The sequence below is a fragment of the Nannospalax galili genome, unplaced genomic scaffold, assembly GCF_000622305.1.
Source record: "Nannospalax galili isolate Female #2095 unplaced genomic scaffold, S.galili_v1.0 scaffold367, whole genome shotgun sequence".
NCBI lineage: Eukaryota > Metazoa > Chordata > Mammalia > Rodentia > Spalacidae > Nannospalax > Nannospalax galili.
Genome location: NW_008356465.1, coordinates 130663 through 156964, shown reverse-complemented (window position 1 = coordinate 156964; position 26302 = coordinate 130663). Strand labels below are relative to the sequence as shown.

General features: G+C 41.2%; 1 protein-coding gene across 2 annotated transcripts in view; it reads right to left on the bottom strand.

Annotated features, from left to right (window-relative positions):
• Secisbp2 (SECIS binding protein 2) overlaps nt 1-26302 on the bottom strand; it is a 48191-nt gene that overhangs the window by 21353 nt on the left and 536 nt on the right. Inside the window, exons 2-10 of one of the 2 annotated variants that reach the window (XM_008854584.2) lie at nt 25799-25947; nt 23684-23930; nt 23290-23428; nt 21572-21798; nt 16485-16563; nt 14951-15156; nt 12897-13019; nt 11092-11181; nt 8533-8665 (exon numbers count right to left, since the gene is read on the bottom strand). In XM_008854584.2, coding sequence (XP_008852806.1) covers nt 8533-8665; nt 11092-11181; nt 12897-13019; nt 14951-15156; nt 16485-16563; nt 21572-21798; nt 23290-23428; nt 23684-23930; nt 25799-25947 — 1393 coding nt within the window. The remainder of the gene's footprint in view (nt 1-8532; nt 8666-11091; nt 11182-12896; nt 13020-14950; nt 15157-16484; nt 16564-21571; nt 21799-23289; nt 23429-23683; nt 23931-25798; nt 25948-26302) is intronic. The other variant, XM_008854585.2, reaches the window with a different exon arrangement.

The window sequence follows — 26302 nt, the reverse complement described above, 5'->3', positions numbered from 1 at the left end:
TATTCCTATTTGCATATAATATAGTATTATACTATACCTAAGAGATCCCAAAAGTTCCACCAGGAAATTCCTAGAACTGATCAACACTTTCAGTATAGTGGCAGGTTATAAAATCAGTCTACAAAAATCAGTAGCCTTTCTACATACCAATAACAAGCAATTGGAGAAAGAATACAGGAAAATGCTCCCATCACAATTGCTGCAAAAAAAATTAAAATATCTTGGAATAAATCTGACGAAAGGCACCAAAAATCTCTATAATAAAATTTTAAATTGTTAAAGAAAGAGATTGAGGAAAACACCAGGAAATGGAAGGACCTCCCATGCTCATGACTGGAAGAATTAATATTGTGAAAATGACCATCCTACCAAAAGCAATATATAGATTCAATGCAATCCCAATCAAAATCCCCATGACATACCTCACAGAATTAGGAAAAAAATCCTTAAATTTGTATGGAAGCAGAAAAGACCCTGGATAGCCAAAGCAACCCTGAGCACAAAGAGCAATGCTGGGGGGATTACTATACCACATATCAAAGTATACTACAGAGCTATACTCATAAAAACAGCATGGTACTGGCACAAAAATAGACACACAGATCAACAGAACATCACTGAAGCCAGAAACCCGAGTACACGCAATTTCAGCCACCTGATATTTGACAAAGGTGCCAAGAACACACAATGGAGGAAAGACAGCATCTTCAGCAAATGGTGCTGGCAAAACTGGATCTCTACCTGTAGAAGAATCAAACTAGATCCTTATCTTCCACCTTGCACAAAAGTCAACTGCAAATGGATCAATATTAGAAGAAAATATTGGCAGTAACATAAGATATAGGTGTAGGAAAGGATTTTCTAAATCAGACAGAAGTTGCTCAGGAATTAACATCAGCAATCAATAAGTGGGACCTCATTAAACTCAAAAGCTCTGTACAGCAAAAGAAACAATCAAAAAAGTGAAGAGAAAACGCACAGGGTGGGAAAAAAATCTTCACCAGTGACACATCTGACAGAGGTTTAACATCCAGAATATATAAAGAACTCAAAAAACAAAGAATCAAGAAACCAAATGACCCAATGAAAAGATGGGCTAAAGATCTTAACATTGAGTTCTCAAAGGCAGAAATAAAGACGGCTAAGAAACGTCTCAAAAAGTGTTCAAAATCATTAGCAATTATAAAACCACTCTAAGGTATCACCTTACCCAAAACAGACTGGCTAGGATCAAGAGAACAAATGATATCAAATGCTGGCAAGGACGTGGAGAAAGGGGAACGCTCATTCACTGCTGGTAGGATTGCAAACTCATGTAACCCCTATGGAAAACAGTGTGGAGAACTCTTAAAAAACTAAAAATGAACCTAACATATGACCCAGTTATACCATTCCTTGGCATATACCCAAATGACTCATCCTATTGTAGAGACACTTGAAATCATGAAATTTACCTTCAAATTTCATTATTTTGTCTTTCTTTACACAATGGAGTTCTATTCATCAGTAAAGAAAGACAAAATAATGAAATTTGAAGGTAAATGGATGGATCTAGAAACTGTTATCCTAAGTGAAGTAACACAGACTCAGAAAAACAAATGACATGTGTTCTCCCTCATATGTGGCTCCTAGCACCAAATCCTTTTAAATTCCATGTCCTTTTAATAAGATGATGCTGTACAGCAGTCTCTTCTGCATGAAATAACTATCATCATCACGACCTCAGCTGTGCCTGATGGCTAAACATCGCTACAATTGAGCTTGTTGACAGTTGTGCTCATTCATTAAAGGAGGGGCAAGCAGAGTCAATGGACCCTCACCGGGGTACGTAGCCACTCTTCCCAGACAACTGTATGTAATTTGGCCCAAATCACACATGGTCTCCTAGATTTGGGGATGGCTAAATTATACAATCTGGGGAAGGCTAGGAAGAGAAGGCATGATCCATGCTGGGTAAAGGTTTTCCTGTGTGCATACTCTCAGGTAATATATATATATGCCTTAGCAACCCCTCAGTTATCTCGGTAAGTAAGCTCAGTAAATTCACTGGTTCCACAGTGAAACTGTAATCAAACTTTGGGTTGACACTAGAACCTTAAAAGGGAATAAGCATTGTTTAGTGTCCCCAGGAAAAGAATTCTCACAACAGATGGAAAATTTATGTGTGAATGCTATTATGTCTCATAATTATTTTAAAAAAAGAAAGAACATGAGACTGTAAAAGATGTTAAAAGGATATGGGAATGGAGATATTTTCCAAAATAGAAAAAAATGAGAAAGCCTAAGCAAATGATGGTCTGTGAAGGTTTGCTATGATATGTAAAGGATGAGTCAAAAATAATATACACATAATCTTAAAACTTCTAAGGTCATAGTTTAGTCACCTAGTTTAAGGACAAAATATATATCTAGTTAAGGTTTATCTGAGAATATTTGGGTTTTTACACAAGCTTTATCTACACAGCACATGGTAATTAAAAGTACCAGACTGGTGGAACTAACTTTATTGGATGTTCAACAGTCATACTTTGAGGCCTACACTAATCTGGTCAGAGGGACTTAAAGGGCAGTTTTTGCCCCTTGCCCTCCAAGATCAACTAAGTTTCAGGGGACTATGGAACATCTCTCAAAATGTCTTGTAACTGTGGTGAGCCACCTGTCCTCTTGTTCAGGAAGGCCATGAAGACCCCATGAGATGGACTTGAACCAGTGTCCAGTCTACAAAGAGGAGGGTCAACTCAGAGGAAACATCTCATTCATGCTTCCAAGTGAAGCTAGACATGGTGGAGCAGGACCTTTGATTTATGGAACTGGTAAAAGAAAGGAGCCAGGTGCTCCTCCCAAGCCCATGTGACCCCTGAGGAAGAGATACTCAAACAACCTTAAGTGTAAAAATAAATTAATTGATTTGTGTCAACTGTATGGTCTTAAACACCCAAAAGGAAAGTATAAACAAAGAGTAAAGTCATCAGCATATTTGTTCAAGGGATTACAGTTCCCAGACATTAGGCTAAGTCCATATAAAAAGTTATTTAATTATTTCTCATTGATGATTTTGTTCCTAATCAGAAAGTGCTGCTCAGATGGAAGACTTCAAATTTTGGTCTGCAATACTGTAGTGCCCATCTGTAGCTCAGGGAGACAACTGCTATTGTTCTAAAATGATGGATAAATTTGTTTTCTCCCCCTATCTAGAAGCCTTTGAGAAGGAACTGACACTGATTCTAACCACTCCGACAACTATCAAAATACCTGAAAGCAAATCCTGAATATAGCACTTTTGGTAGACAAAAGAAAAATGAGGAAGAACCCAATAGAAGGATGCTTTTGGAAGCCCTTGTCAAGAATTTACAATGACTCTGATATGAACATTTGAAAACTGCCCTGTTCTGACTTCTTTCTAGTCCCCCGTGTAGGACTTGTAATGCTAATTACTCTTGCCTTTACTTCTTCCTCACATCTCCTATTCACAATTCAAGGACTTTCTTTTCCCCCTACAGATAAGAGTTATGCAAGTTGGGAGTCTTTTAGATAGACCCACTGAAGGGGTACTCCAGTTGCCTTACCCTGCTCAGCATGGAAGAAGCCAGAGCAGTCTGTGTCCTGATTCCCTATCCAAAAGTTGGGTAACCTCTTGGGTAATCACACCAGAATGGTGTGATAAGAATAGGAGGTAGGAATTGGCATAGGGAAAAAAGACCCCAAAGAAAAGTAGCCAGTTTATTGGGTAAAACACAATGTCCTTGTGTCTCTTAGCAACATACTCCACTCAAAGGCCAAAAATGTCAAAAGTATTTGGGAGCTTTTATCTAATCCTTAAAAGATTTTAGGGTTACCTCTTCAGAGGGGGGAATGTTAGAGAAGTCAAAATCCACATTAAAAAAATAAGAAGAGTACATGAAAAAAAGAAACAGAGGATCTTATCAGAAAAGAAGTATTCTCAAGATACGTGAACCAATATTTTAGGCCCAACTTCTCTTTCCCAACAGAATCTTTACAGAATTGTAGATAAGACTACAAGTCCTAGATCTAGCTTGCTATTATTTTCAGAGTGATTGTATAATTAATACGCGTAAATAATTCAGTGTGGAGCTTGTTCCATAACATATGCTAAAATATCTGCTTTTACTAAGGAAAAAGAAAAAAAAATTAAAAAATTAAAAAAGAATTAAAAAAAAAAAACAACTTCCTTCCGGAGCTAGAGAGATGGCTCAGTGGTTAAGAGCACTGGCTGCTCTTGCAGAATACCAGGGTTTGATTCCCAGCACCCACATGGCAGTTAAATACTGTCCTTAATTCCAGTTCCAGGGGAATCTGAAGCTCTCTTCTGACCTCAGCGGCACTGCACAACAGTGGTGCACTTACACACATGCAGGTAACACACTCATACACATTTAAAAAACAAACAAACAAGCTGGGTGTGGTGGTACACACCTTTAATCCCAGCACTCGGGAGGCAGAGGCAGGAGGATATCTGTGAGTTCCAGGCCAGCCTGGTCTCCATAGTGAATCCAGGACAGCTGGGGCTACAGGGAGACCTTGTCTCAAAAAGACCAAAAAAACCCCCAACAAACGAAAAAACAAACTAACTAGCTGGGCGTGGTGGTGCACACCTGTAGTCACAGCACTTGGGAGGCAGAGGCAGGTGGATCTCTGTGAGTTCAAGACCAGCCTGGTCTACACAGTGAGTTCCAGGACAGCTGGGGCTACAGGGAGACCCTGTCTCAAACAAAAACAAAAACAAACAAACAAACAAACAAACAAACAAAACTTCCTTCCGCCTTTATGGAGTTCCGGGGATCAAACTCAGGTCAGGCCTGCATTGTCAGGCAGTAAATGCCTTCACCATTGAGCCATATTGCCAATCCCTATCTTTTCTACCTTTTCAAATGAGTTGAAACAAAATCTATTAGTCATACTTATCAATTTATAACAGAATCATATATTAAAAATCTTAAATCAGTGGCAGGTACAAGGACAATTTTAAACACTACTGTAACTGACTGGAATATTTTAAAGGATAATTAACCAAGATCTATCAAATTAGAAATACACACACGCCCAAGATATGTACAACTAAGAACCTATATGCAGTGACACTAAAATGTGCAAAAAGATATGTGCCAAAATGTTTATTACAGTTTGTACATTATTGAACACCTTGAAAAGTATGTATAACACAGATTGAAATAAGGAGTAATTATAAAAGAAAATAAATAAAATTCTTTAGGCAGAGGTGTTTAAAATTGTTTAAAATATTTTTATACTTATTTCTATAAATGTGAATTTTCTACATATTGTCCCTAGTATCAGAATAAGATGTTCTTTTTGGAAATATTTTTATTGAGTTTTTGTGCTTTTCGTGCAATTTTTCTTGATCAAATATAGACTCCTTCTCCCCCGCCCCAAAAAGAAACATAAATCATTACTGAATCTAAAAAGATTGTGTAGAAAGCATCTTCACACAAAGGAGCACATATAGTAAGATCAGATGCTATTAGAATCAGAAAAACTGACGACAGGGCTGCTGGGCTGGACTGAGGAACCTCCAAGGGCTTTCCACAAAATCTTGAGTTTGCACTGGTGAAGAGTCTGGTGAAGAGGTTGCACCTGTTGTAGGTTGTGCTTGTCCTCACCCTTAGTAACATGGGAGAGGACAGTTCCATTAGTGCTGACTAGACCCTGTGCATAGTGGTACCCCATGCACAGGCATGGGAATCCATGTCTGTGGAATGCAATGAAGACCTAGGGAATACGGCATACTAACGAGGTTATCTGCAACAAAAATCTCATCATATAAAGGGGGAAAGCAGTGGGTAGGACAACTTGCCCTACAAGCCTGACATGAGTTCCATCCTTGAAACCCACAGTGGAAAGAGAAAAATGGCTCCCCCAGAGTTGTCTTTTGACCTCCATATGTGCATGGTGGCATGTGCGCACGCACACACACACACACACACACACAGACACACACAATTAAATAAATAAAGTCCTCAGCTTTTAATAAGATGGTTCTTAAAAATTGTATTTAAGGGGCTAGAGAGATGGCTCAGTGGTTAAGGGCACTGGCTGTTCTTGCAGAGGACCCAGTTTTGATTTCCAGTACCTACATGGCTGCTAACAATGGTCCATAACGCCATTCCAGTTCCAAGGGAATCTAACATCCTCTTCTGACCTCCACAGGCACTGCACGACCCAGGTGCACTTACACACATGCAGGCAACATACATATAATAAAAATAATAAAGTATTTTTAAAGACTGTATTTAAGTACAACTTTTAATTGTGGTAAATTACAACATAAAATTTACTATGTAACTTCTATATTTGAGGCAGGATCTTGCAGTGGAGCTAAGCCTTATCTTGAACTCACTATGTAGCCCAGGCTGGGCTCAGTCTCCCTACAGGGTACAATTTAACTATTAAAGGATAATTGGATGGCATAATTATAGTCACAACATTGTTGTGAACTATTTTGGCCATGTGCTGGAGCTCTGCCCTCATAAACAGATGTCTGTCCACTTTCTCCATTATGCTACTACGCTGGTTCTGTGAATGTGAGTACTGTCATGTTTGAGTAGACCACACGGTATTTTTCTATGTGGCTTACTTCACCTAGTGTAATGTTTTTAGGTTTCACTCATGTTGTGGAATGCATCAAAACTCATTTCTTTTTCAAGCCTGAGTAATAATACACTGTAGGAATGTACCATGCTGACCTGATGGATAGTTTTATTTCCACCTTTTGGCTCTTATGAATAATGCTGTAGAGAATGCTGGCATACAACCATCTGACTCTGCTTTCTTTTTTGTTGCTGCTGCTTATTTTGGTTTGGTTTGGTTTTGAGACAGAGGCTCACAGTGTAGCTTAAGCCAGCCTGGAACTCATTATGTAGCTCAGTCTGGTCTTGAATTCATGGCAATCCTCCTATCTCAGTCTTCTGAGTGTTGGGATTTCAAGTGTGAATCACCACACCCAGCCCGAATCTGCTTTCTATCCTTCTGGAAAACACTGAGGTGTAGAACAGCTAGGTCTTACGGTAACTCTATATAATAACCACTCCCAGACACCAGCAGGCTGATTCTACAGTGGCAGCCCTGTTTAATACACCATGGGTAGTGTACAAATGCTCCAATTTCTACACATTCTTAACTACCTTTGTGACTTCCTGGTTTTGACTCTAACCATAATAGTAGATGTGAAATGGCATTTCATTGTAATTTTGATTAGTACTTCTCCATGACTAATGATGACTATATTTTCATATTTTTTTTTTTTGCCAGTTGTGGGTTTTTTGTCTGTTAGATTTTGTGTGTGTGGGGGGGGTAGTTTTGAGACAGGGTCTTCTTGTAGCCCCAGCTGGCCTAGAACTCATTATGTAGACAAGGCAGGCCTTGTTCTCATAGAGATCTGTCTGCCCCTCCCTCCAGAGTGCTGGGACTAAAGGTATGTACCACCATGCCTGGTTGTTGTTTAGATTTTATTATTATTTGCTACCACGCCTGGCTATTATTTAGGTTTTATTTTTATTTATATGTATTCGTGTGTGTCTGTGTGAGTGCTGTGAGTGGGTGTGCCTGTGGAGGCCAGAAGAAAGAGAAAGGTAGCTGAGCAAGTCAGTAAGTAGTGTTCTTCCATTGTCTCTGCTTCAGTTCTTGCCTCCAGGTTCCTGCCTTGGCTTCCCTAGATGATGCACTGTAACCTGTAAGCGGAAATAAACCCTTTCCTCCCCAAGTTGGTTGTGATCAATGTTTTATCACAGCAACAGAAAAAGTATCTAGAACACCAGCCCTGTCTTTTTCTGGAGACAAGATTTTGCAATATTATATTGCTCAGGTTAACCTTCTGTCTCTATCTCCTGAGTGCTGGGATTATAGGTATACACCACCATGCTCTCCAGATGTACGTCTTTAGAGAACTATATTTTTAAGTCCTTTTTCCCTGTTTTAACTATATTGTCTATTTTGGTAGATGCTCTTATGGATTTGTATACTGAGCTCTTTTCAGATATATGGCTTACATATGTCTTTCCACATTCTATTCATGTCCTTTGGTAAACAAAAGCCTAATTCAGATAAAGTCCAATCCTTCATTTTTCTTCTGTGGCTTGTGCCTTAACTGCCATATCTAAAATGTGTCTAATTTTATGTCACAAAGATTTACACACTTGCGTCTAAAGTTTTATAGCTCTAGCTCTAACACTTAGCTCACTGGTGCATGTGAATTTGTCTTCATCTATGGGGTGAGCAGATGCACCCTTTAGCACCTGAAGAGGACATCATCCCAGAATCTTTCTGAAGAGAATGCCTTTTGTTTTTTTAACGTACTCAGCACCTTTAACAAAAATTAACTGCCACGGATATCAGTTTTATTTTTCTGGGTTCTCAGTGCTCCTCCACTGGTCCACGTTCATGTTTATTCAGTACCTTACTATCATGATTGTATGTAACTTCTGAGTACAGAAGAAGGTACTTACAGAACAGTCTCTGTGAAAGAGTTCTGAGTCTTTGTTGAGAAATGAAGGTGCCTACCTGAGAACACAATGGGTCTGGAGGAAGGTTTGGCATGTAAAGCATATTGCTGCTTCTCCAGTGCAGCCAGCATGCCTCCCAGGTCCAGCTGCACTGGAATCTGGCTCTTCTTTCCATTAGTTTTAAAATCATTCTGCAAGGAGTTCAAAATTCACAACTTCATTCCTAATACTGTATTTTATACATTAAGGTTTATACTTTATGAAAAAAATACATACAAAGATAAAGCAAACAGGTTTAGAGATTATAAAAGGCTTAAAATTTCTTTTAAATCAGGCAATTAGCTGGGTGTGGTAGCACATACCTTTAATCCCAGCACTCTAGAGGCACAGAAAAGCAGATCTATATGAGTTTGAGGCCAGCCAGGGCTACACTGTGAGGTCTTATCTCAAAAACAAACAACAAAAACCCACAAAAAGACAACAAAACAAAAATTGTAGGAAACCAGGATGCCAGGCCCTAGGGTGAGGTGAGCCTAAAACTTATAGGTCCAGGCTGCATTCTCTGCTAAAGGGAGGGGCACTGAAAACAGTGGCTCTGATAATCCCTGTCTTGCAGAACACTGCTAGACTGGCAGGGGGAAGCGGCCGGGTCATAAAAGTGCAGGTTCCCTGCTCTGTGGGAAAGCGCCTTGGTCAACAACCCTTAGCTCATCTCCTTGTCCCAAACAAATAACTCAGCTATCCCTGGCTAAGAGATTAGGCCAGGTTAAAGGTTTACTCCTGAGCTAAAACCTAAAAGTTCACCATGCTCTTAGCTCTAAGAAAGAAAACATTGTGGCCAATAAATTACTGGATGGGCATTGATAACCTTGAGTAAAAGTTTAAGAATCCTTCTGGCACCAACTAACAGACTAAATGTCCTGTTTCTTTGTACTCTAAATCTTTGTGTAAGACTGCCATATCCCACGTGACTGGTAGTTCCTTGGGATGTATAAAAACCATCTGAATTTTAAAATAAACTGTCCTGTTGGGAAGACACAGGTCCCAGAGTTTATGACTCTGTCGCCAATTAGACCCTCTGCCCCGAAGCCAGTAGGTCCCCCGCTAAGCGAAGCAAACCTGAGTCCCGACAAAAAAATCAAGTAATAAAAAGTTCCATGTTATCTGTTTCATGGTTGACTGTTTCCTTCCATTTCTATCTACATCTCCATTGTTAATTAACAACATGCACCCGTAGGTAAGACACCAAAGCTTACGTGAAATCTTTGGCTACAGAAGTTTGTGTGGGAAGGTGAGCACGGAGACACACCCCAATAATCCCAGGACTTAAGTTTGTGTATGAGGCTACTTGGTTAGAATTGCTGCCTCACACTTTTTATTACTTGATTTTTTAATTTTTGTTGTATTTTTATGGGTTTTTGTTGTTGTTTGTTTGTTTTTGAGATAAGGCCTCATTGTATAGTCTTGGCTGGCCTCATATAGATTCTCTCTTCAAAAACTTCAATGAACCAATACATTGCTATAAAGTGGCCATGAAGTTACAGGGTCATGGCCCAAATCCACAGAGATCCAAGCAGTACCCAGCAGATGAATACTAAAAAGCAACCTCTCTTATTTTTCTAAGCAATTAATTTTTGAAACAGTTGTGTGGGGTTTTTGTTTTGTTCTATTTTTCAGACTGTCTTACTATATAGCTCAGGTTGGCCTGAGAGCTCACTATAGAGCCCAGGCTACTCCTGAGTACAAGAATTCATGATCCTCCTACCTTAGCCTCCTAAGTGCTGTAATTATGAGGGTGAGCCACCATCCTGGTACAACTGTGATATGAGTTTTAAGACCATATAAAAGGCTGTGTGTCTTCAGGCACTTTCCCTCTGCTCTAGCACCTCTGTCCCCACCATTCTACCATGTGTTATCCCTGTCACTAACAACAATATGGGCTGAGAGCTCACATCAGGGACAATGGGCAAGAAGCTCTGCTTGTTTAAGGGATGGAGGCTCAGCAAATTCTAATGTATGAACTGAACTCAAGTCCCACAGGGTCCAGAATTTAATTTTTTATAAATGACTCCCTCCACTATTTGTTTGTTTCTTTGTTTTAGTCTCTCTCTGTAGTACAGGCTGGCCTGGAACTCATAATCCTCCTGCCTCTGCCTGTGCTGGATTTCGGGTGTGCCCACCTTGTCACAATCTCCCTCCTTAAAAGGCAAAATAACAAAGAACTTGCCAGAAAATCAACGACCCAAAGTGCACGTGTTCCTCATCTTCCTTATGAATACCTTGCTCCTGAATCTATGGGGGTGAAGGAAAATCTTTCTCTCTCTCTTGATACTTACTAGGCTCGTGTGGAATCACTGCCCTCTGGTTTAGTACTGGACTAGGGCAGAAGAATCACTGCCCTCTTTAGTTTCTAGGCAGCATGCTCCCCTTCTTCCTGACAGCAGTTGTAGTTAACAAGTCTTTAAAAAGAGACAAACTGTTTTAGCTTAGTAGCAATACTGTCCTTGTCCCTGGGAGGAATAAACCAAAAGAAAACTACTTGCCTTCCCTCCTCTCTCAACAGTTGAGCTGAACGAAAAGTTAAGCCTAAGGTAACTGAGGTCAATAGAAAGATTACCTGTGTCTGCTGTTGACTTTGCAGTTTCAGTGATTCTGCTCTGTGTCTTCTTTCAGATGCAGCTGACAGGTTGGGGAACTCCTCGGCATCCTGAGGAAAGCACATGGTCAGCTCTCTGCACCAGGAGCCTGAGCAGCTGCAGTCTCTTCTTTGCTCACATCTTCTTTTAAAGAGACCCGCAAATGCTCTCAAAGGTGATTTACAGCAAACTTTAAGGTCACAGTTCCAATACATATGTCCCAGATACAGTGCTAGCCAGGACCTAGGTACACTGCAGGAGTCCACAGAACTGACTGCAAACGCCTTGGCAAAACTCTATTTAAAAACCCATTTTCTAAAAGACTCATGCTTTTCAATAGAGAAACCATGAAACTTAAAATCAGCAGATTTACATACTCTTGAGACTTACACCAAACAGGCTAGTAAACAGACAAAGGCAACAAGCCTGCTTAAAAATCTTAAAGTATCTTAGGTCATGTCAGAATTTTGTCAACATTTTGCTGAGGGAAGTCACATGGGAATCAAAAGGCAGAAATGTGAACTCTTTACTGACCTAACCAGCCTTACCACCTAACTGCTATTCTTGGATGTTCCAAGAGCCTTGGGAATAACCTTTCCATTTTTTGTTTGCTTTTGAGATAGGATCTTATTATGTCGTTCTGGCTGGCCTAGAACTCACAGAGATCCACCTGCTTCTGCCTCTGGAGATGGAGGATTAAAAGAGTGTGCTACCATGCCCAGCCTGATCTTTCCATTTTGTGGGAATGTGTTGGGCTTGATCTCACATTGGATACCTGACCTAGGTGGTACTCCTGGGAGACAAATAGCCAGGACACTGAGTCTACTAGGGCAGTGTGAAGAGCCAGGCCCATGGGAAACACAGTCAGAACCCAGGCTGGCTCCTCTGTGTTGTGGGAGAGGTAGGGGAGAAAGGTATGTTTTAGAACAGTAATTAAAGAATAGTCTTAGAAGGAAGTTCATGGAATTCTCTTAACTGATCTACAATAACTCCACGGTGTTCTAAACTTCTCAATAGTGAAGCCCTTTACAAGACACTTGACTAGAAAAGAGGTCCAGCAAAAGCTGGCATCTAAGCAAGTAAAACAACAAAGAGCAGAACCTCAGAGAAACAGGAGCAACCTGCACACCAGCTACTTAGTCCCAAACAAGAAGGTTTCTCTCGACCATTTGTCTACTCAAGAGCCTTCTGGGAGCCTGCCACGGAGAGCCAGGAAGTTGAGAGGCAAAGGTAAAACAACGCCACTGTTTTTTTTCTTTTAGGACACAGGTTCTCATGTAGTTTCAGCTATCCCCCATCCTGAAGGATGGAGGAGCTGAAGATGACCTTCAATTCCTGATCCTCCTGCCTCTGCCTCCCAAGTGCCAGGATCACAGTGCACCACCACACCTGGCCAACTATTATTTGCCTTTGTACCAGAAAAGGGCTTATTAAAGAAAGCATTACAGATTTTCACTCTAGAAGCCAATATGAACCTGCATCCACTAAGAAAAATCTTCTTCGGGGCTGAAGAGATGGCTCAGTGGTTAAGAGCACTGACTGCTCTTGCAGATGACCCGGGTTCAATTCCCAGCACCCACATGGTGGCTATGAACCATCCTCAACTCTAGTTCCAGGGGAATCAGAAGCCCTCTTCTGACCTCCATGGCATTGCAGGACATGGGTGCACTTACACACATGCAGGCAATACACTCATACACATAAAATAAAAATAGTAAATAAAATATATGTATAAAAAAAGAAAAATCTTCTTCCATTACACAAAGCAAGAAAGAAGCACACATACTTCAATCCTTGGTGGCTCCTGAACTGTCAGAACTTCATATTTTGATTTAGACTTTTCTTTCTTTTTCTTATTCTTTCTTGAGGTTTCATTTTGTTCAAGTTCACCACTTTGTGATGTTTTGGCCTAGATCAAAAAACAAAGCAAAAATTGTGAGATTTGAAGGCACTTTATAGAATCTTTAACATGTATCAGAACAAAATAAAGATAGCAAGCTATACAATTCCACGGCAATTCTAAGTTGGGCACCTCATCCTGATTTCTAAACTGGCCACAACTGGGAAGATGAATCTGAAGGAAACACACTGGGAACCAGGTATGTGCCACTTTTCTGGAGACTGGAGGGCTTGGAAACAGTGGAGTGCTCACCTCAAGGAGTCAGGCTGCCAGTCAGGCTGCTGGCACTCAAGTATGTAATTCCTGCCAGCACAGGGCAAACGCCTCAAGAGATGTGCTTGTTGTCTTGAGTCTGATGAGTATCAGACTCCTAGAGCCTCTGATCATACCCCAGCCTGGCTCTAAGCCAGCTAGGATGATTGCTACCCCCACAGTCCCTCAGTTTGACTCCTTTCTCCCAGGGCTGATATGCCCTGAGCCTCAGGGCTTGCTTGGCTTGGCCATTCAGCCCTCTCCAGTATTATGCTACAAACCACCTCATTTGCAGCTGGCCCCTCCATCTATCTGCAGACCTGGCTTGGTTTCCTCTTGGGAGCACTAATCACTCTGCTGTGTTCTGTCCCTGCATACTTTTAGCCTTCACTAGACTGGGATCTATCACCACTATGTTTGGGACACTGCTTTGTCCCAGGGGAACTTGACCTACAGGAGAAAAGGGCTCAACTATAAAAAGAATGAGTTATTTTATTAACCTGAAGGGAATGCTGTGATGTTTAAGTGAAAAACCTATTCTGATATACTGTCTTATAACAGGTGAACTGAAATGAACATGATATACCAGGAGGTTACAGAAGATTAAATTCTGTTATTTTACTATTCACTACATAATAGTACAGATAAAAGTCACTTAAATTCAACAGACAAAAGGCAGGAGGAAAAAGATGAAGCAGCTTCATCCATCAGAGTAGATCTTATACTTACACTAGATCTTTTCTTTGAAGAATAAAAGAGCTGGGGGTAATGCTCAGTGGTAGAGCACTTGCCTAACATGTACAAGGCCCTGGGTGTAATCCCAAACATCATCCACACAAATAATAAATAAGTAAACAAAAATAAAAACACTCAATATGGTGCAGGTATGTTTTTAAAATACATTTATTATTTTTATTTTATGTGTATGAGTGCATTGCCTGCATGTATGAGTGCACCCGTGTTGTGCAATTCCGCAGAGGTCAAAAGAGGGCGTTGGATTCCCCTGGAACTGGAGTTAAGGATGGTTCATAGCTGCTATATGGGTGTTGGGAATCAAACCCAGGTCCTCTGTAGGAGTAGCCAGTGCTCTTAACTGCTGAGCCCTCTCTCCAGCCCTGGTGCAGGTATTTTAAAGACACTCTTTCATATATAAAAGCTCTCCCTCCTATTTTTAGATTAATATCCCATTCTTTCTTCAAGATGTACACAGAAAAAGTCCAGACTAGTGAGTACAGGATAGGCTGTAGCACTCTCAGGGAGGACAAAGGAAGGAAAGACACTGGCCAGGGCCATAGCAGATCCATATGTGAGGCATATCTCTTTGGTTTTTCTTTTTGCTTATTTGTTCTTTTTACTATGGTACAATATATACAACATAAAATCTACCATCTAGCCATGGTTCAGTGAACAGGTCAGTGGCATAATGTCTATGCACATATTACATTACTATTACCAGGCACCTCCAGAACTGTCTGTACATCTATCCCCATTAAGCACTAACTGCCCATTACTTCTCCCCAGCCCCTGGCACTCACCATCAAATTACTTTTTTGGAGACAATATTTCACCATGTAGCCCAGGCTGGCCTTGAATTTACCTTCTTCCTTCCTCAGCCTCCCAAGTGCTGGATTACAGGCCTCTGCCACCATGCCTAGCCCCATCCTACTTCTGCCTCTAATGATGTGTACCTTTGTAGTAGGATGAACATGTTTCTCTTTGTTGTAGGAAGGATCTGAAGATAAAGCCTCAGAAGATGTCATAGTAACATCTTTAGCATCTGCTGATAAAGCAGCTGTCTTTAGGCTTATCGTGGAACTAATGTTTCCAGACACTGCTGAAGATTCTGAAGACACCGTCTGCCGAACAATATAGCCCATTGGTGTCCAAGATAACTCTGCTCAAAAATAACCATAGTTACTGAACAATCTCAAGAGTAAGCAGGAGTTTCACCATTACATAAACATGTCTCACACAAGGTAATGAATTAGAGCATGATGAAAATGAGGATACTGTCCAGAACACTCCCTGAAAGACTACTTTTCACTGATTGTCCAGAACACCCACTTGGAGACTCTGTTGTTCACTGTTCAGAACACCCCCATATGACTACAGTATTCACCAACTGCCTGGAATACCCCCTTATAACTACAGCATTCGTCACCTGTTCAAAATACCAGCTTGGGACTATAATATTCACTACACTTTTTTTCTGCTGAAGCATTCATGCTCAGTTGGATTTTTTTTTTCCCTTTAACTCAAAGTTAATTCACATTTGTAGATTTTTTTTTAAACTTGGGAATAGAGGTGAGTAAATAAACGAGTTTTGTTTAAAAAACAGCAACCCACAAAATATCCATATGGTGAGCAAAGAAATAAAGAGCTGAAGATCCACTCTGGGTCCTACTAATCTTTAACATCAGAAGTCAAACATCACTAGACTTCATTATCACAGTAACTGCTAAGTTATTCTTTTTGAACACAGGTTTAAGAACAGTGACACTACTCTTTAGGTGCCCATGAAACCCTATATACAGATAAAATATAAGGACACCCATCAAGATGTAGGGGACAAACGCCTGTCAGTTGCCTGTGTCCCCACACTAGAGAGCTACTGAACTGAGAACAGCCTCACTGCAAAGATACACACTGATGTGAGAACACATCATGGGAACACAAAAGCCAACACATCAATGGATGGCTAAGACTTTCTGTTAGGACCAGCTCCTTTACAGTCTCAGAAGTAGAATCTCCTGAACACTTTCTGAATGCATGGCTTCCTGGACAGGCTCCTGAAAGTCTCCCAAGTCACAACTGTTTTCCAGGTAGGAGGAAGGCATTGGCAATTTTCTTCACTCTCTGCTCTCAGGAGTGTACTATGGAGGTTCTGAAGCTACATAGCCCACAAACAGCAGAACAGCCAAATGCCAAGCTACACACTAAAAAAGTGCAAACTGTAAGGCAAGGCTGCTCTCTTTCATCACTTTTTAATTCTAGAGGATTATTTTTCATAAATACTATAATATATGTATATATACATAGTTTACATTCCTTGTATGTGGATATGGGTTCCTATATTCTAAACCAACACTGATGCTCGTTTACTAACAACTCATTGGCTACCTTAAAGGCAATTTCAAAACAACATTCAACTGCACTGGTGTTAAATGCGCTTAGAACACATACAATTCATTTTTAAGAAGAGCACTTCGTAGTCACTCTCACCTCCTGTACATGAAGGGAACCCTGAAGCAGCATTATCAGCTATGGCTTCGTGTGGGTTACTTGTCTTCACCTCTTCTCCCTAAAAAGAGCACACCGGATAACATCAGGGAGAGGCCGGTTACAACGACACAGTATTAACACACTTTTCAGAATGGCCAAATTCCACAACAGTGACAATCTGGGTGTGGATGCCACACAACTGGATGCTCACCCACTGCTGGGGAGGATCAACATGAGACCTCTGTGGGAAAAAAGGTAACACACGAGAGGAATTCAATGTACATTAAGTGAAAGAGGTTACAGAACATATGATTCCAATTCTAGGACACTCTGGACAAAACTGAGAAGACTGATCAGTAGGTGAAGGGGCTGGGGAGAGCACGGAGCAGAGATCTTCAGGGCAGTGAACTACTCTACATGACACCATAATGATGGACACATGTTACAAATCTGTCCACAGAACACAATACCAGGAGTGAACCGTATGTAAATGAGAAGCCCCAGGTGACAACGACATATCCATGGAACGGCATGACAGACATGCCACTGTGCACTCTGATGGGGGTGTTGACAGTAAGAAGGCTGAGGGGTGCATAGGGCAGGAAGTATATAGGAAGGAAAGTCATCCTTGCCTCTCAGTTTTGCTGTGACCCTAAAACTGCTGTAGAAAACAGTCTAACTGAAAAGCAATACAAAAACCAGCCCACCAGTTATTTGCTTACTTCAAACTGAAAGTAATCATCTGATGTTTGAACAGAGCTTCCTCCAAATTCTTAAAATCAACAAAAACACACTAATTAAAAACTCCAAATATCTAAATACATGGTAAGAAGTTAACTATTTCTTTCCAGCAAGTCTCATTCCCTACAGAGAAAAAAATGCACCACTGACCACCACTTAGGCAAAGTCTAGTTCTTTGTCTATGACATAAACATCACATACTATTTTCACATAGGTCCCAATGACCTATGTAGTAGTAGGATCATACTACTTAAAGTAACATGCAACTTTTTTTAGGGGCTCCCTGTAGCCCCAGCTAGCCTGGGACTCACAGAGAGATGCCTGCCTCTCTGTCTGCCAAGTATTGGGATTAAAGGCATGTGCCACTACACCCAGAAGCATGCAACTTTTAAAGAAACAATATACCATAAACCAGGGCCAGTAAGATGGCTCAGTGGGTAAAAGCATTTGCCACTAAGTCTGAAGACCTCAATTCAAACCCCTAGAACCCACAGGGTAGAAGGAATTGACTCCTGTGGGTTGTCCTCTGACCTCTATTAATGTACTGTGGCATGCAACGACACATACACTCGCACACACAAATAAATGTCAAATACACACACACACATACACACACACCACATAAAAAGCTCTAACAGCACCTTTACACCTTTACAACTCGTAAAACTCACTATTCCCATACAAATGCTTATGAGTGGTCACATAAAAACGTCCAAAAGAGGGGCTAGAGAGATGGCTCAGTGGCTAAGAGCACTGGCTGTTCTTGCAGCAGAGCCAGGTTTGATTCCTAGCAATCACACAATGGCTAACAACTGTCTATAACTTTAGTTCCAAGGGATCCAGCATCCTCTTCTGATCTCCTCAAGCACTCACTGCACAACATGGGTGCACTTAAATACATGCAGGCAACACACTCATACACATAAAATTAAAATAATAAATTTTTTAAAAAAAAGAAAGTCCAAAAGAATCCATTAAAAAAAAAATCTACGGAGTCAAGAAATCCATGTGCCCTCCTATGAAACAGGCTGCTTCACCTGCTGACTGTGAGGCACGTGACATGTGGTCAAGATGCAAGAACACTAAAGCACACCTCAGAGTAACCAGGCACTGGTGAAAACAAATGGAGACATTTAATTAGTATTTGTTAAACAGGCAATGGATTCGAAACGATTTTCAAGCTCATATGCTTTACAAATTCACTCACCTGCCATTTTATTGCTTCTAGTCCAGTAACCAAAGTTAAAATGATTAAAATACAGCCTAGGGTTGGGATACAGGTCACTGGTGAGCACTTGCCAAGCATTTGTGAGGACCTGGGTTTAATCCCTAGCACCCAAAACACATACAGACATCCTGTCTCAAAACAAAAACAACAAAAAAACGAAAACAAAAACAAAATAGCATTTGGTTCAGAACATTTAAATAAATTACAGCTATAAATAGGATAGATCTAAAGTAACAGTTATAGTAAAAATAAAATTTAGGGCCAGGTGTGGTGGTACACAACTTTAGTCCCAGCACTTGGGAAGCAGAGGCAGGCAGATCTCTGGGAGTTCAAGGCCAGCCTGTTCTACATAGTGAGTTCCAGGCCAGCTGAGGCTACAGGGAGACCCTGTCTCAAAATCTCAAAAAAAAAAAACAAAAACTGGTGTGTGTGTGTGTGTGTGTGTGTGTGTGTGTGTGTGTGTGTGTGTGTATACAAATGCCATGGTGTGGAGGTCAGAGGACAACCTTAGGTGTTGGTCCTCTTCTCTACCTTGCTTGAGACAGGGTCTTTTGCTCATACACCAGGACAGCTGACCCAGGAGCTTCCTGATAATCCAGCTCTACCTCCCATCTTCCCATGAAAGCACTGGGTGGGACTACAGACATTTCATTTCAGGCTGGCCTTGTTACATTGGTTTTGGGTATTTGAACTAAGTCCTCACTCTTGCAGGGCAAGTACTTTACTCACTTAGCCATCCCCCGAGTCCAGGAAACCCCCTCTTTTTTTTAAGATTAAAAGGCCCTTAGATAACTCAAGATAGTAGGGCAATCAGTGTGTAAATCTTCCATGAATGGATGATCTTTCCTTCATGCTCAGATATGTAACACTCACACATACCAGGTGACAGGTGACATTGACATAGGGGGTCAGTCCTTCCCTTTTCCTCTATCTGTCCCTGCTGCAGCTGGCACAGCATCCTACACTACAAGGTGCTTATAGAACACTGGACCACTTCAGAACTCAGCAGAGGCCCAGGAGGCAGGCACATACCTGTAGACACAGCCATTAGTCGGCCTTATTGTGCTCACATATGACACAATGCTGTATGACATTAGCACAAGGGTCCACATATGGGAAATATGATTTGATGGCATATTTTCTCATGTATAAGCCACAGTCAGAGCCTTCAGACCTTAGATGAGGTGCCTAAGAGTGGCAAGGGCAGGAAATGGAAATACCTTCTTGATAAAAAGGGGAACATGAATGGAGGAATGGTTACCTTCTTTCTCCTTGTTTCCATACTGTCTTATATCCTACTTCTCCCTTGGGTGGAAATCTGCCAAAAGTTACTATAGAGATTGTTAACTTATCATTTGGATCTAAAATGTCATCCCAGAGGCTCACGTGTTTGCATTTTTCCCCTGAGCTGGTGGTAGGAGGCTGTGGAACCTTTAGGTCACCTTTTCTGCAGGTTATACCCACTTCTGGTTCAGAGCTGCACTGTTTCCTGTCCATAACATGTGAACAAGCTATCACTTCACATGCCTGCCACCATACCTACACACTCTGATGGGCCGTACCCTCTGAAACCATGAGCCAACATATAGCTTTCTGCCCTTAAGTTGTCTATGTCCAGTATCTTGGTCATAGCAACAAAAGTAACTAACACAATAACCCACCATCTTTTATTCCCTGAAATAATGAAATCTGTGAGAAAAATGCTGTCCTAGTTTGTCCCTCCATTGAGTGACAAAATACTCTGTCCAATACCAATTTGAGGAGGAAAGGGTTTATTCAGCTTATGTCTCCCAGGTCACAGCTCATCAGGGAGCCCAAGGTAGGAACTCAGGGGAAGAACCTGGAAGCAGGAGCTGGAGCACAGGCCATGGAGGAACACTGCTTACTGGCTTGCTCTCCTGGCCCCTGGTCAGCCTGCTTTCTTATGCAACACAGGCCCACCTGCCCAGGGGGCCCTCCTGAATCACACAACAATCAAGAAGATGTCCCACAGACATCTGGCCACAGGCCAGTTCAATGGAGGAAATTCCCCAATTGAGGCTCCCTCAATGCAGGTGTGTCAAGTTGACACTAAAGCTATCCAGCACAATTGCCTTAATTTAGTGGACTAAAACTTTGAGACCAAATGAAAATACCCATTGCAGTAAGCTTTACTGAATGTAGCATGTTATGAATAAGACAAGACAGGAATGTGGCTAAAATCCTAGAAATTTCAGAAGATAGACCACATAGTTTCAAATATTACTATTTCATTTTTAAAAATTACACTTATTTTTTTGGGAAGGACGTGGGCATGCCTGTATCACAGTGCTCATGTGGAGGTCAATAGACAACTTGCTGAGCGAACCATTTTAAAAAAATATTTATTTTTTGTTTATATGTATAAGTGTGTGCCTGCATGAGTTCCTGTGTACTATCAGCATGCAGGTGCCCATGGAAACCAGAAGATGGTGCTGGATCCCCCGGAGCTAGAATTACAGGTGGTTGTAAGCTGCCTGATGGTGAGTGCAAAGAACCCAGGTCCTCTGCAAAAGCAATAAGCACCCCTGCAACCAAGCAATCTCTCTAGCCCCCACCCCCTTTAAAATGATATCAGATTGTAGTGCTAGAAATGTGTTTAACATGGACTCCACCAGAACCTTTTCCTTCTGAGGCACCATACTTACCTCTGAGCTACCACTACAAAAGCATATCAGAGCTGGAAAGACGGCTCAAGGGAAAAGTACATACTGTTCTTGTAGAGGATCCAAGTTTGGTTCCCAGGACCCACACTGGGTGGCTAACAACTACCTGTAACTTCAGCTCCAGCACACTCATGAGCACACACATATGCATACATACTTATACATAACTAAAAATAAATCTTTAAAAAAAAAAAAGGAGAAGGAGAAGCATATCAGAGGGTTCTTTAAAGAAACAATTTCCCTGGCTGTTATAGTCTCATTCTAATCGGTGTGGCTAAGTGCATGGTGATAGACCTCCGCAAACCTTCTCCCCAGAAACCTGGCCTTCACAGCCCACACCAGGATTTAACATACAGTGTCTAAACTGATATAACTAAAAATTGTGTGCTAAGGACAGAGAAAAATGAGAGAGGCAGACAGGCCCCTCAACTCACCTCCACAGTCGCTGCAACTGGCTTGCCTACTTCTAAGACAGAAACTTCACTGTCAGCAGAGTGGCGAGGCCCCCACCTCGGCTGCTTCTGGATCTCTGGTACATTATTGTTTTTTGGACTCTGCAGTTGAGGAAAGTCCAGCCTGCTAAATTCAAACTCAGGTTTGGAGGAAGACGTGCTTTTTGGAAGGATTCTGGACTTCCTGTCTGTTCGTTTATGATAACCATCTGTAATTACAGAATGAAAATAGGGGTAAAAGCAGGGCACAGAGGCACATGTCTGCAGTTCCACACTTGGGAGGTAGAGGCAGATGGATCTCTGTGAGTTCAAGGTCAGCCTGGTCTATGTAGTGAGAGGAGGAGGAGGAAGGGGAGGGGGAGGGAGAAAGGGAGGGGGAGGAGGAAGAGGAAAATAGGAGTCAAAACCCAGATATAGCCTGATGACTAGTACTCAAGCTTAATTTCAGAAGAGCACAAATATTCAGCAGGCTATTGTCCAAACACCCGCATTAAGCTGGGACTCCTAGCCTATTTTATAGTGGCACAAGACACAAATGACCAGAGGCATCAACCAAAATGCAAATTTCTGGAATAATTTTAAAGTTGATGAAATAGTTGGCTAAGCCTGACTATACAGCTGGGCGTTTAATTATCATGATATATATTTTAGAGTTGGACAAACTTAAGATCCTAACAGATTTCTGTAAGTAATCAAGTTTACCCTTCTCTATTTGCTGTAGGCCATAGTATGAAACTCCTGGATTCTTTCCTGTCCTTAAATACAATAAATGATGGGGTAGTTTCAGTCCATGAAGTTCTTCACCAAGTTATGCAGCAAAAGTTACTGCACTTAACAATGAAATTTTCACTGTGCCACTGTGGTTTATGAATAGATGGGAAGAGAAAAATTTATTAAACTAAGTCATATGAATTACAGTACATGCAAGGTTCATAGCCCCAGTAAGTACACCAAAAACAAAAGATGTAAATCATTATACAGTGATATATGTGATCAAACTGTGCTAGTAAATAGTTTATAGGAGAAATACATGTAGCTGGGAATGTGTCTCAGCAATAGAAATCTTAACTTTTCCTGAGTGCAATGATACATACTTATAAATTCTAGCACTCAGGAGGCTGAGGCAGGAGTATTGGCAAGTTCAAGCCCAGTTTGGTCTATGAAGCAAGACCCTGTCTCAAAACTAAAATAAAAAAGGCACCATGTAGAATCACTAGTTTTCACCAGGTGGGAACAGAAGATTTTAAGCCTGACTTATAGCCTCCAGTAACCATAGTGCCCAGGTTTGGTATCACTTAGCATGGGATTTTAACCACAAACATTCCTACCTATCAACAGCCTCCCATCACAATGATTGAGAAGCAAGTTCTGGAGGGAGCAGGGACAAACAGTATACAAGCTATGGTGGTGGTTTGCTTCTAAGGGCATGTTTTGAAGTTCCTGGTCATTACCTGCATGCTACATAACTTCAAGAAAGTTCTTTATTTTCCTAACAATGCCCCTTCTGAGTGCAGAATGCAAAACTGCAGCTCCCCCACCCCCAGCTGCCTGAGATATAAGATTTCTACAAACTACAGTAAGAAGTCTGATGTCCTCAGGGACGCATCTCTTGGAGCAGTCATAAGGAGAGAGCCCACTGGACAGCACTGTCTGGGGAAGGTGGCATAGGCAGACATTATGCTAGACTTTGCTATTTTCACCTGGTTTTAAACTATTCTCTGAATGGGCAGATAGGTGATGTTCACCTCGAGGTGATCTCATCTTGGATGGCACGGCACCATCCACCCTTCTGCTGTTAAACTTTTGTTCATTGAATGTTCTTCTCTCATCAGATTTTTTCTGCGGGAGAGATTAAAAAACAGGATAAAGTAAAAAAAAACTACTATCACAATGAAAATTAAACTTTACTATTCAAACCAGTGAGTATTCACAATTCAATCATTTAGTAGGAGGTTAGACCAAACTATTTGTAAAAGGTGAAATATCACAAAAAGTAGGCAATCTTTAAATATCATGCAACATACCAACTTCTTACATTTTCAAACACCAAAACAACTAACTCCAGGATACCAGAGAGCCAGAGTCCTTCCTCACCTTAAATACAGGTTTTGCTTCCTGTGGAGGGCACATGTGCTCATTTGGGGGCTTTGTTGCCTGAAAGCCTCGGCGACCCTGAGGTTGGCTGTAATCATACTGTAGGGTGGGCGCTGAGCAAACACTCTGTCCAGACTCAAGGGCATATGCAGAATAGGCAAACGGATGCATCATCATCTCGGATGGTATGTACTGGGCTGGAAATGTGGAGGCTCCAAAAGCCATATCTTCAGGATACATTTTTTGTCTAAAAAAGTATAAATTTCAGTTGCAGATTTATCATAACACAAATCAAGACATTAAAGTCTTATAAGAGATTAAAATTTAAACTTTTTATGATATGTTTTTAGGATCACTTACTCTAGCTTTGGAAAAACCCCTCATCAAAAGTCAAATGTGGGCTGGGGAGATGGTTGAGCCAGTAAGATGCCTGCTGCAAAGCATGAGGACCATTTAGTCTCTGGAGCCATGGCAGCACATGTCTATTAATACCAGCCTGGAGGGGCTGGGGTGGGGTGGGGTGGAGAAAGAGTCCTAAGTTCACTGATCAGCCCATCTAGCTGAACTGATAAGCTTCAGGTACTGTGAGACCCTTTCCCAAGAAATAAAAGCGATGAGCAATTGAGGAAACATACCCAATGTCAACACATGCACATATGTCTATGCCACACACCCAACACATACTTGTGCATACACATACACACAGCCAAATGGAACTTTTTTCTCTCTCTGCAAAGAAAGATGCTGATCTTCTTTTGTTCCTAATAAGCCAGGGTTATAAATGAGCTCAGTGACAGACAGCTTGTATAAAATGCACAAGGTCCTGGGTTCAGTCCATAGCACCGAAAAAAAAGTAACTAAAAATAAAGTTAGAAAAAAAATGTTCATAAGCAATGTCAACACAGGAAGAACATGCTCCAGTACTTTTGCACTGTACTGATGTCATCCCTGAGAGTTGCCCTACAGCATGCATAGCCTCCCTCCTGGACCTCGGGCCCCTGCTGCTGTCCTTCTCCTGTCCCTTCCTTATTTCGATCCCTCCACCACATCCTGCACTTTGTTGTGAAGGCCAGAGTACAAAGAGGATACTGCACAGCACAGAAGCCAAAATCAAACAAGATGGTAACTATTATTTATTCAGTAGTACTAGGGATTGAACCTAGGGCCTTATGCATGCTAGGCAAGAGCTCTACCACTGAGCTATAAATCTCCTACCCATTTTTAAAATTTTTATTTTGTACGTGTGTTTTGCTTGCATTTATGTAAGTGTACCATGTATCATGCAATGCCCACAGAGACCAGAAAAGGGCACTGGAGGTACAGACAGTTGTTGGCCACCATGTGGGTGCTGGGAATCCAACCCTGGTCCTCTGGAAAAGCAGCCATTGCTCTCAACCACTAAGCCATCTCTCTAGCCCCTCCTGCCCATTGTTTACTTTGTATTTTATTTTATATTTTATTACAATGTATATTTTGCTGAATATGTGGATTTCATATAATACATCTTAATCATATTTAGACCCCCCTCCCCTATCTGCACGCCCCCATAGCCTACCCAGAAGACTTCATGCATTGTCATATATGTCAAGGCTTATCGAGTCAAGTTTGCGTGCCCAGATGTCTCTTGGTATGAGTTCATCACTGGAGTGTGATCAGCCTGTCTAGCATCATGTTGACTTTGTTTTGAGATGGGATCTTGCTAAACTGCCCAGGCTGGCATATTATCTATCTGATCCTTCCTTTGTCCCTTTCTCATTGAGATTTCCTTCTTGCCATTTTTTCTATTATATATGTGGATTTGTTTGGCTTAGTTTTGCTTTGGTGGTTCTGAGGATTAAGTCCAGGGCCTGACACATGCCAGGTCAGCACTCTACTGCTGAGCCACTTCCCCAATTCCTAACTATGTGACCTATTTAAGCAATGTGAACAAAGGAACCCCCTTCTCAGATGAGTTTTGGGCACAGGATACAGTTAAGTTACAGACCTTTCTTGGTTGAAGAGCATCCTTTCATCATCTGCAAAACTTCAGTAGCTTCACGGTATGTAAAGATATAATCACCATTATATCCAAGAAATACACCCCTTACACAGGAAAGGCATTTAGAAAATACATACTTAGTCACTGGTGATTCCTGTATAAATGGATAGTAAGTGGTTGCAGAGCTGGGGAAGACGCACGCTCCTGAGGACTCTGACCATTCTACATTAAGTCCAGCAAACTTGGGGACAAACGGTTTGACATCCACTGACAACTTGATGCTATCCTGAGGAAGAAAGGTGGAATTTGGGCTGCAACATTCTGAGGTTCACCAAATGTAAAAAAAGAAAAACCCCCAAAGAAGCATTCTAACAGGTCTGATGCTGACTAAAAACTGACTAGCAAAGACAATTCGTCATAACAATTTCTCCCCAATGCTTTATTAGAAAAAGTTTTTGGACATTAAAAAGTGAAAAATAAAGACAATGAACTAAAGTCGAAGTAAAATTCAACCTTGTTATATAACTAACAAGGGCTACAATTTGGGACGTTTCTGTAGTTTTAAACTTGGACACGGTTATTTTTACTTTCCTCTTCTTTATAGATGAGATACACTAAAACCTTGACCTATTATAACCAAA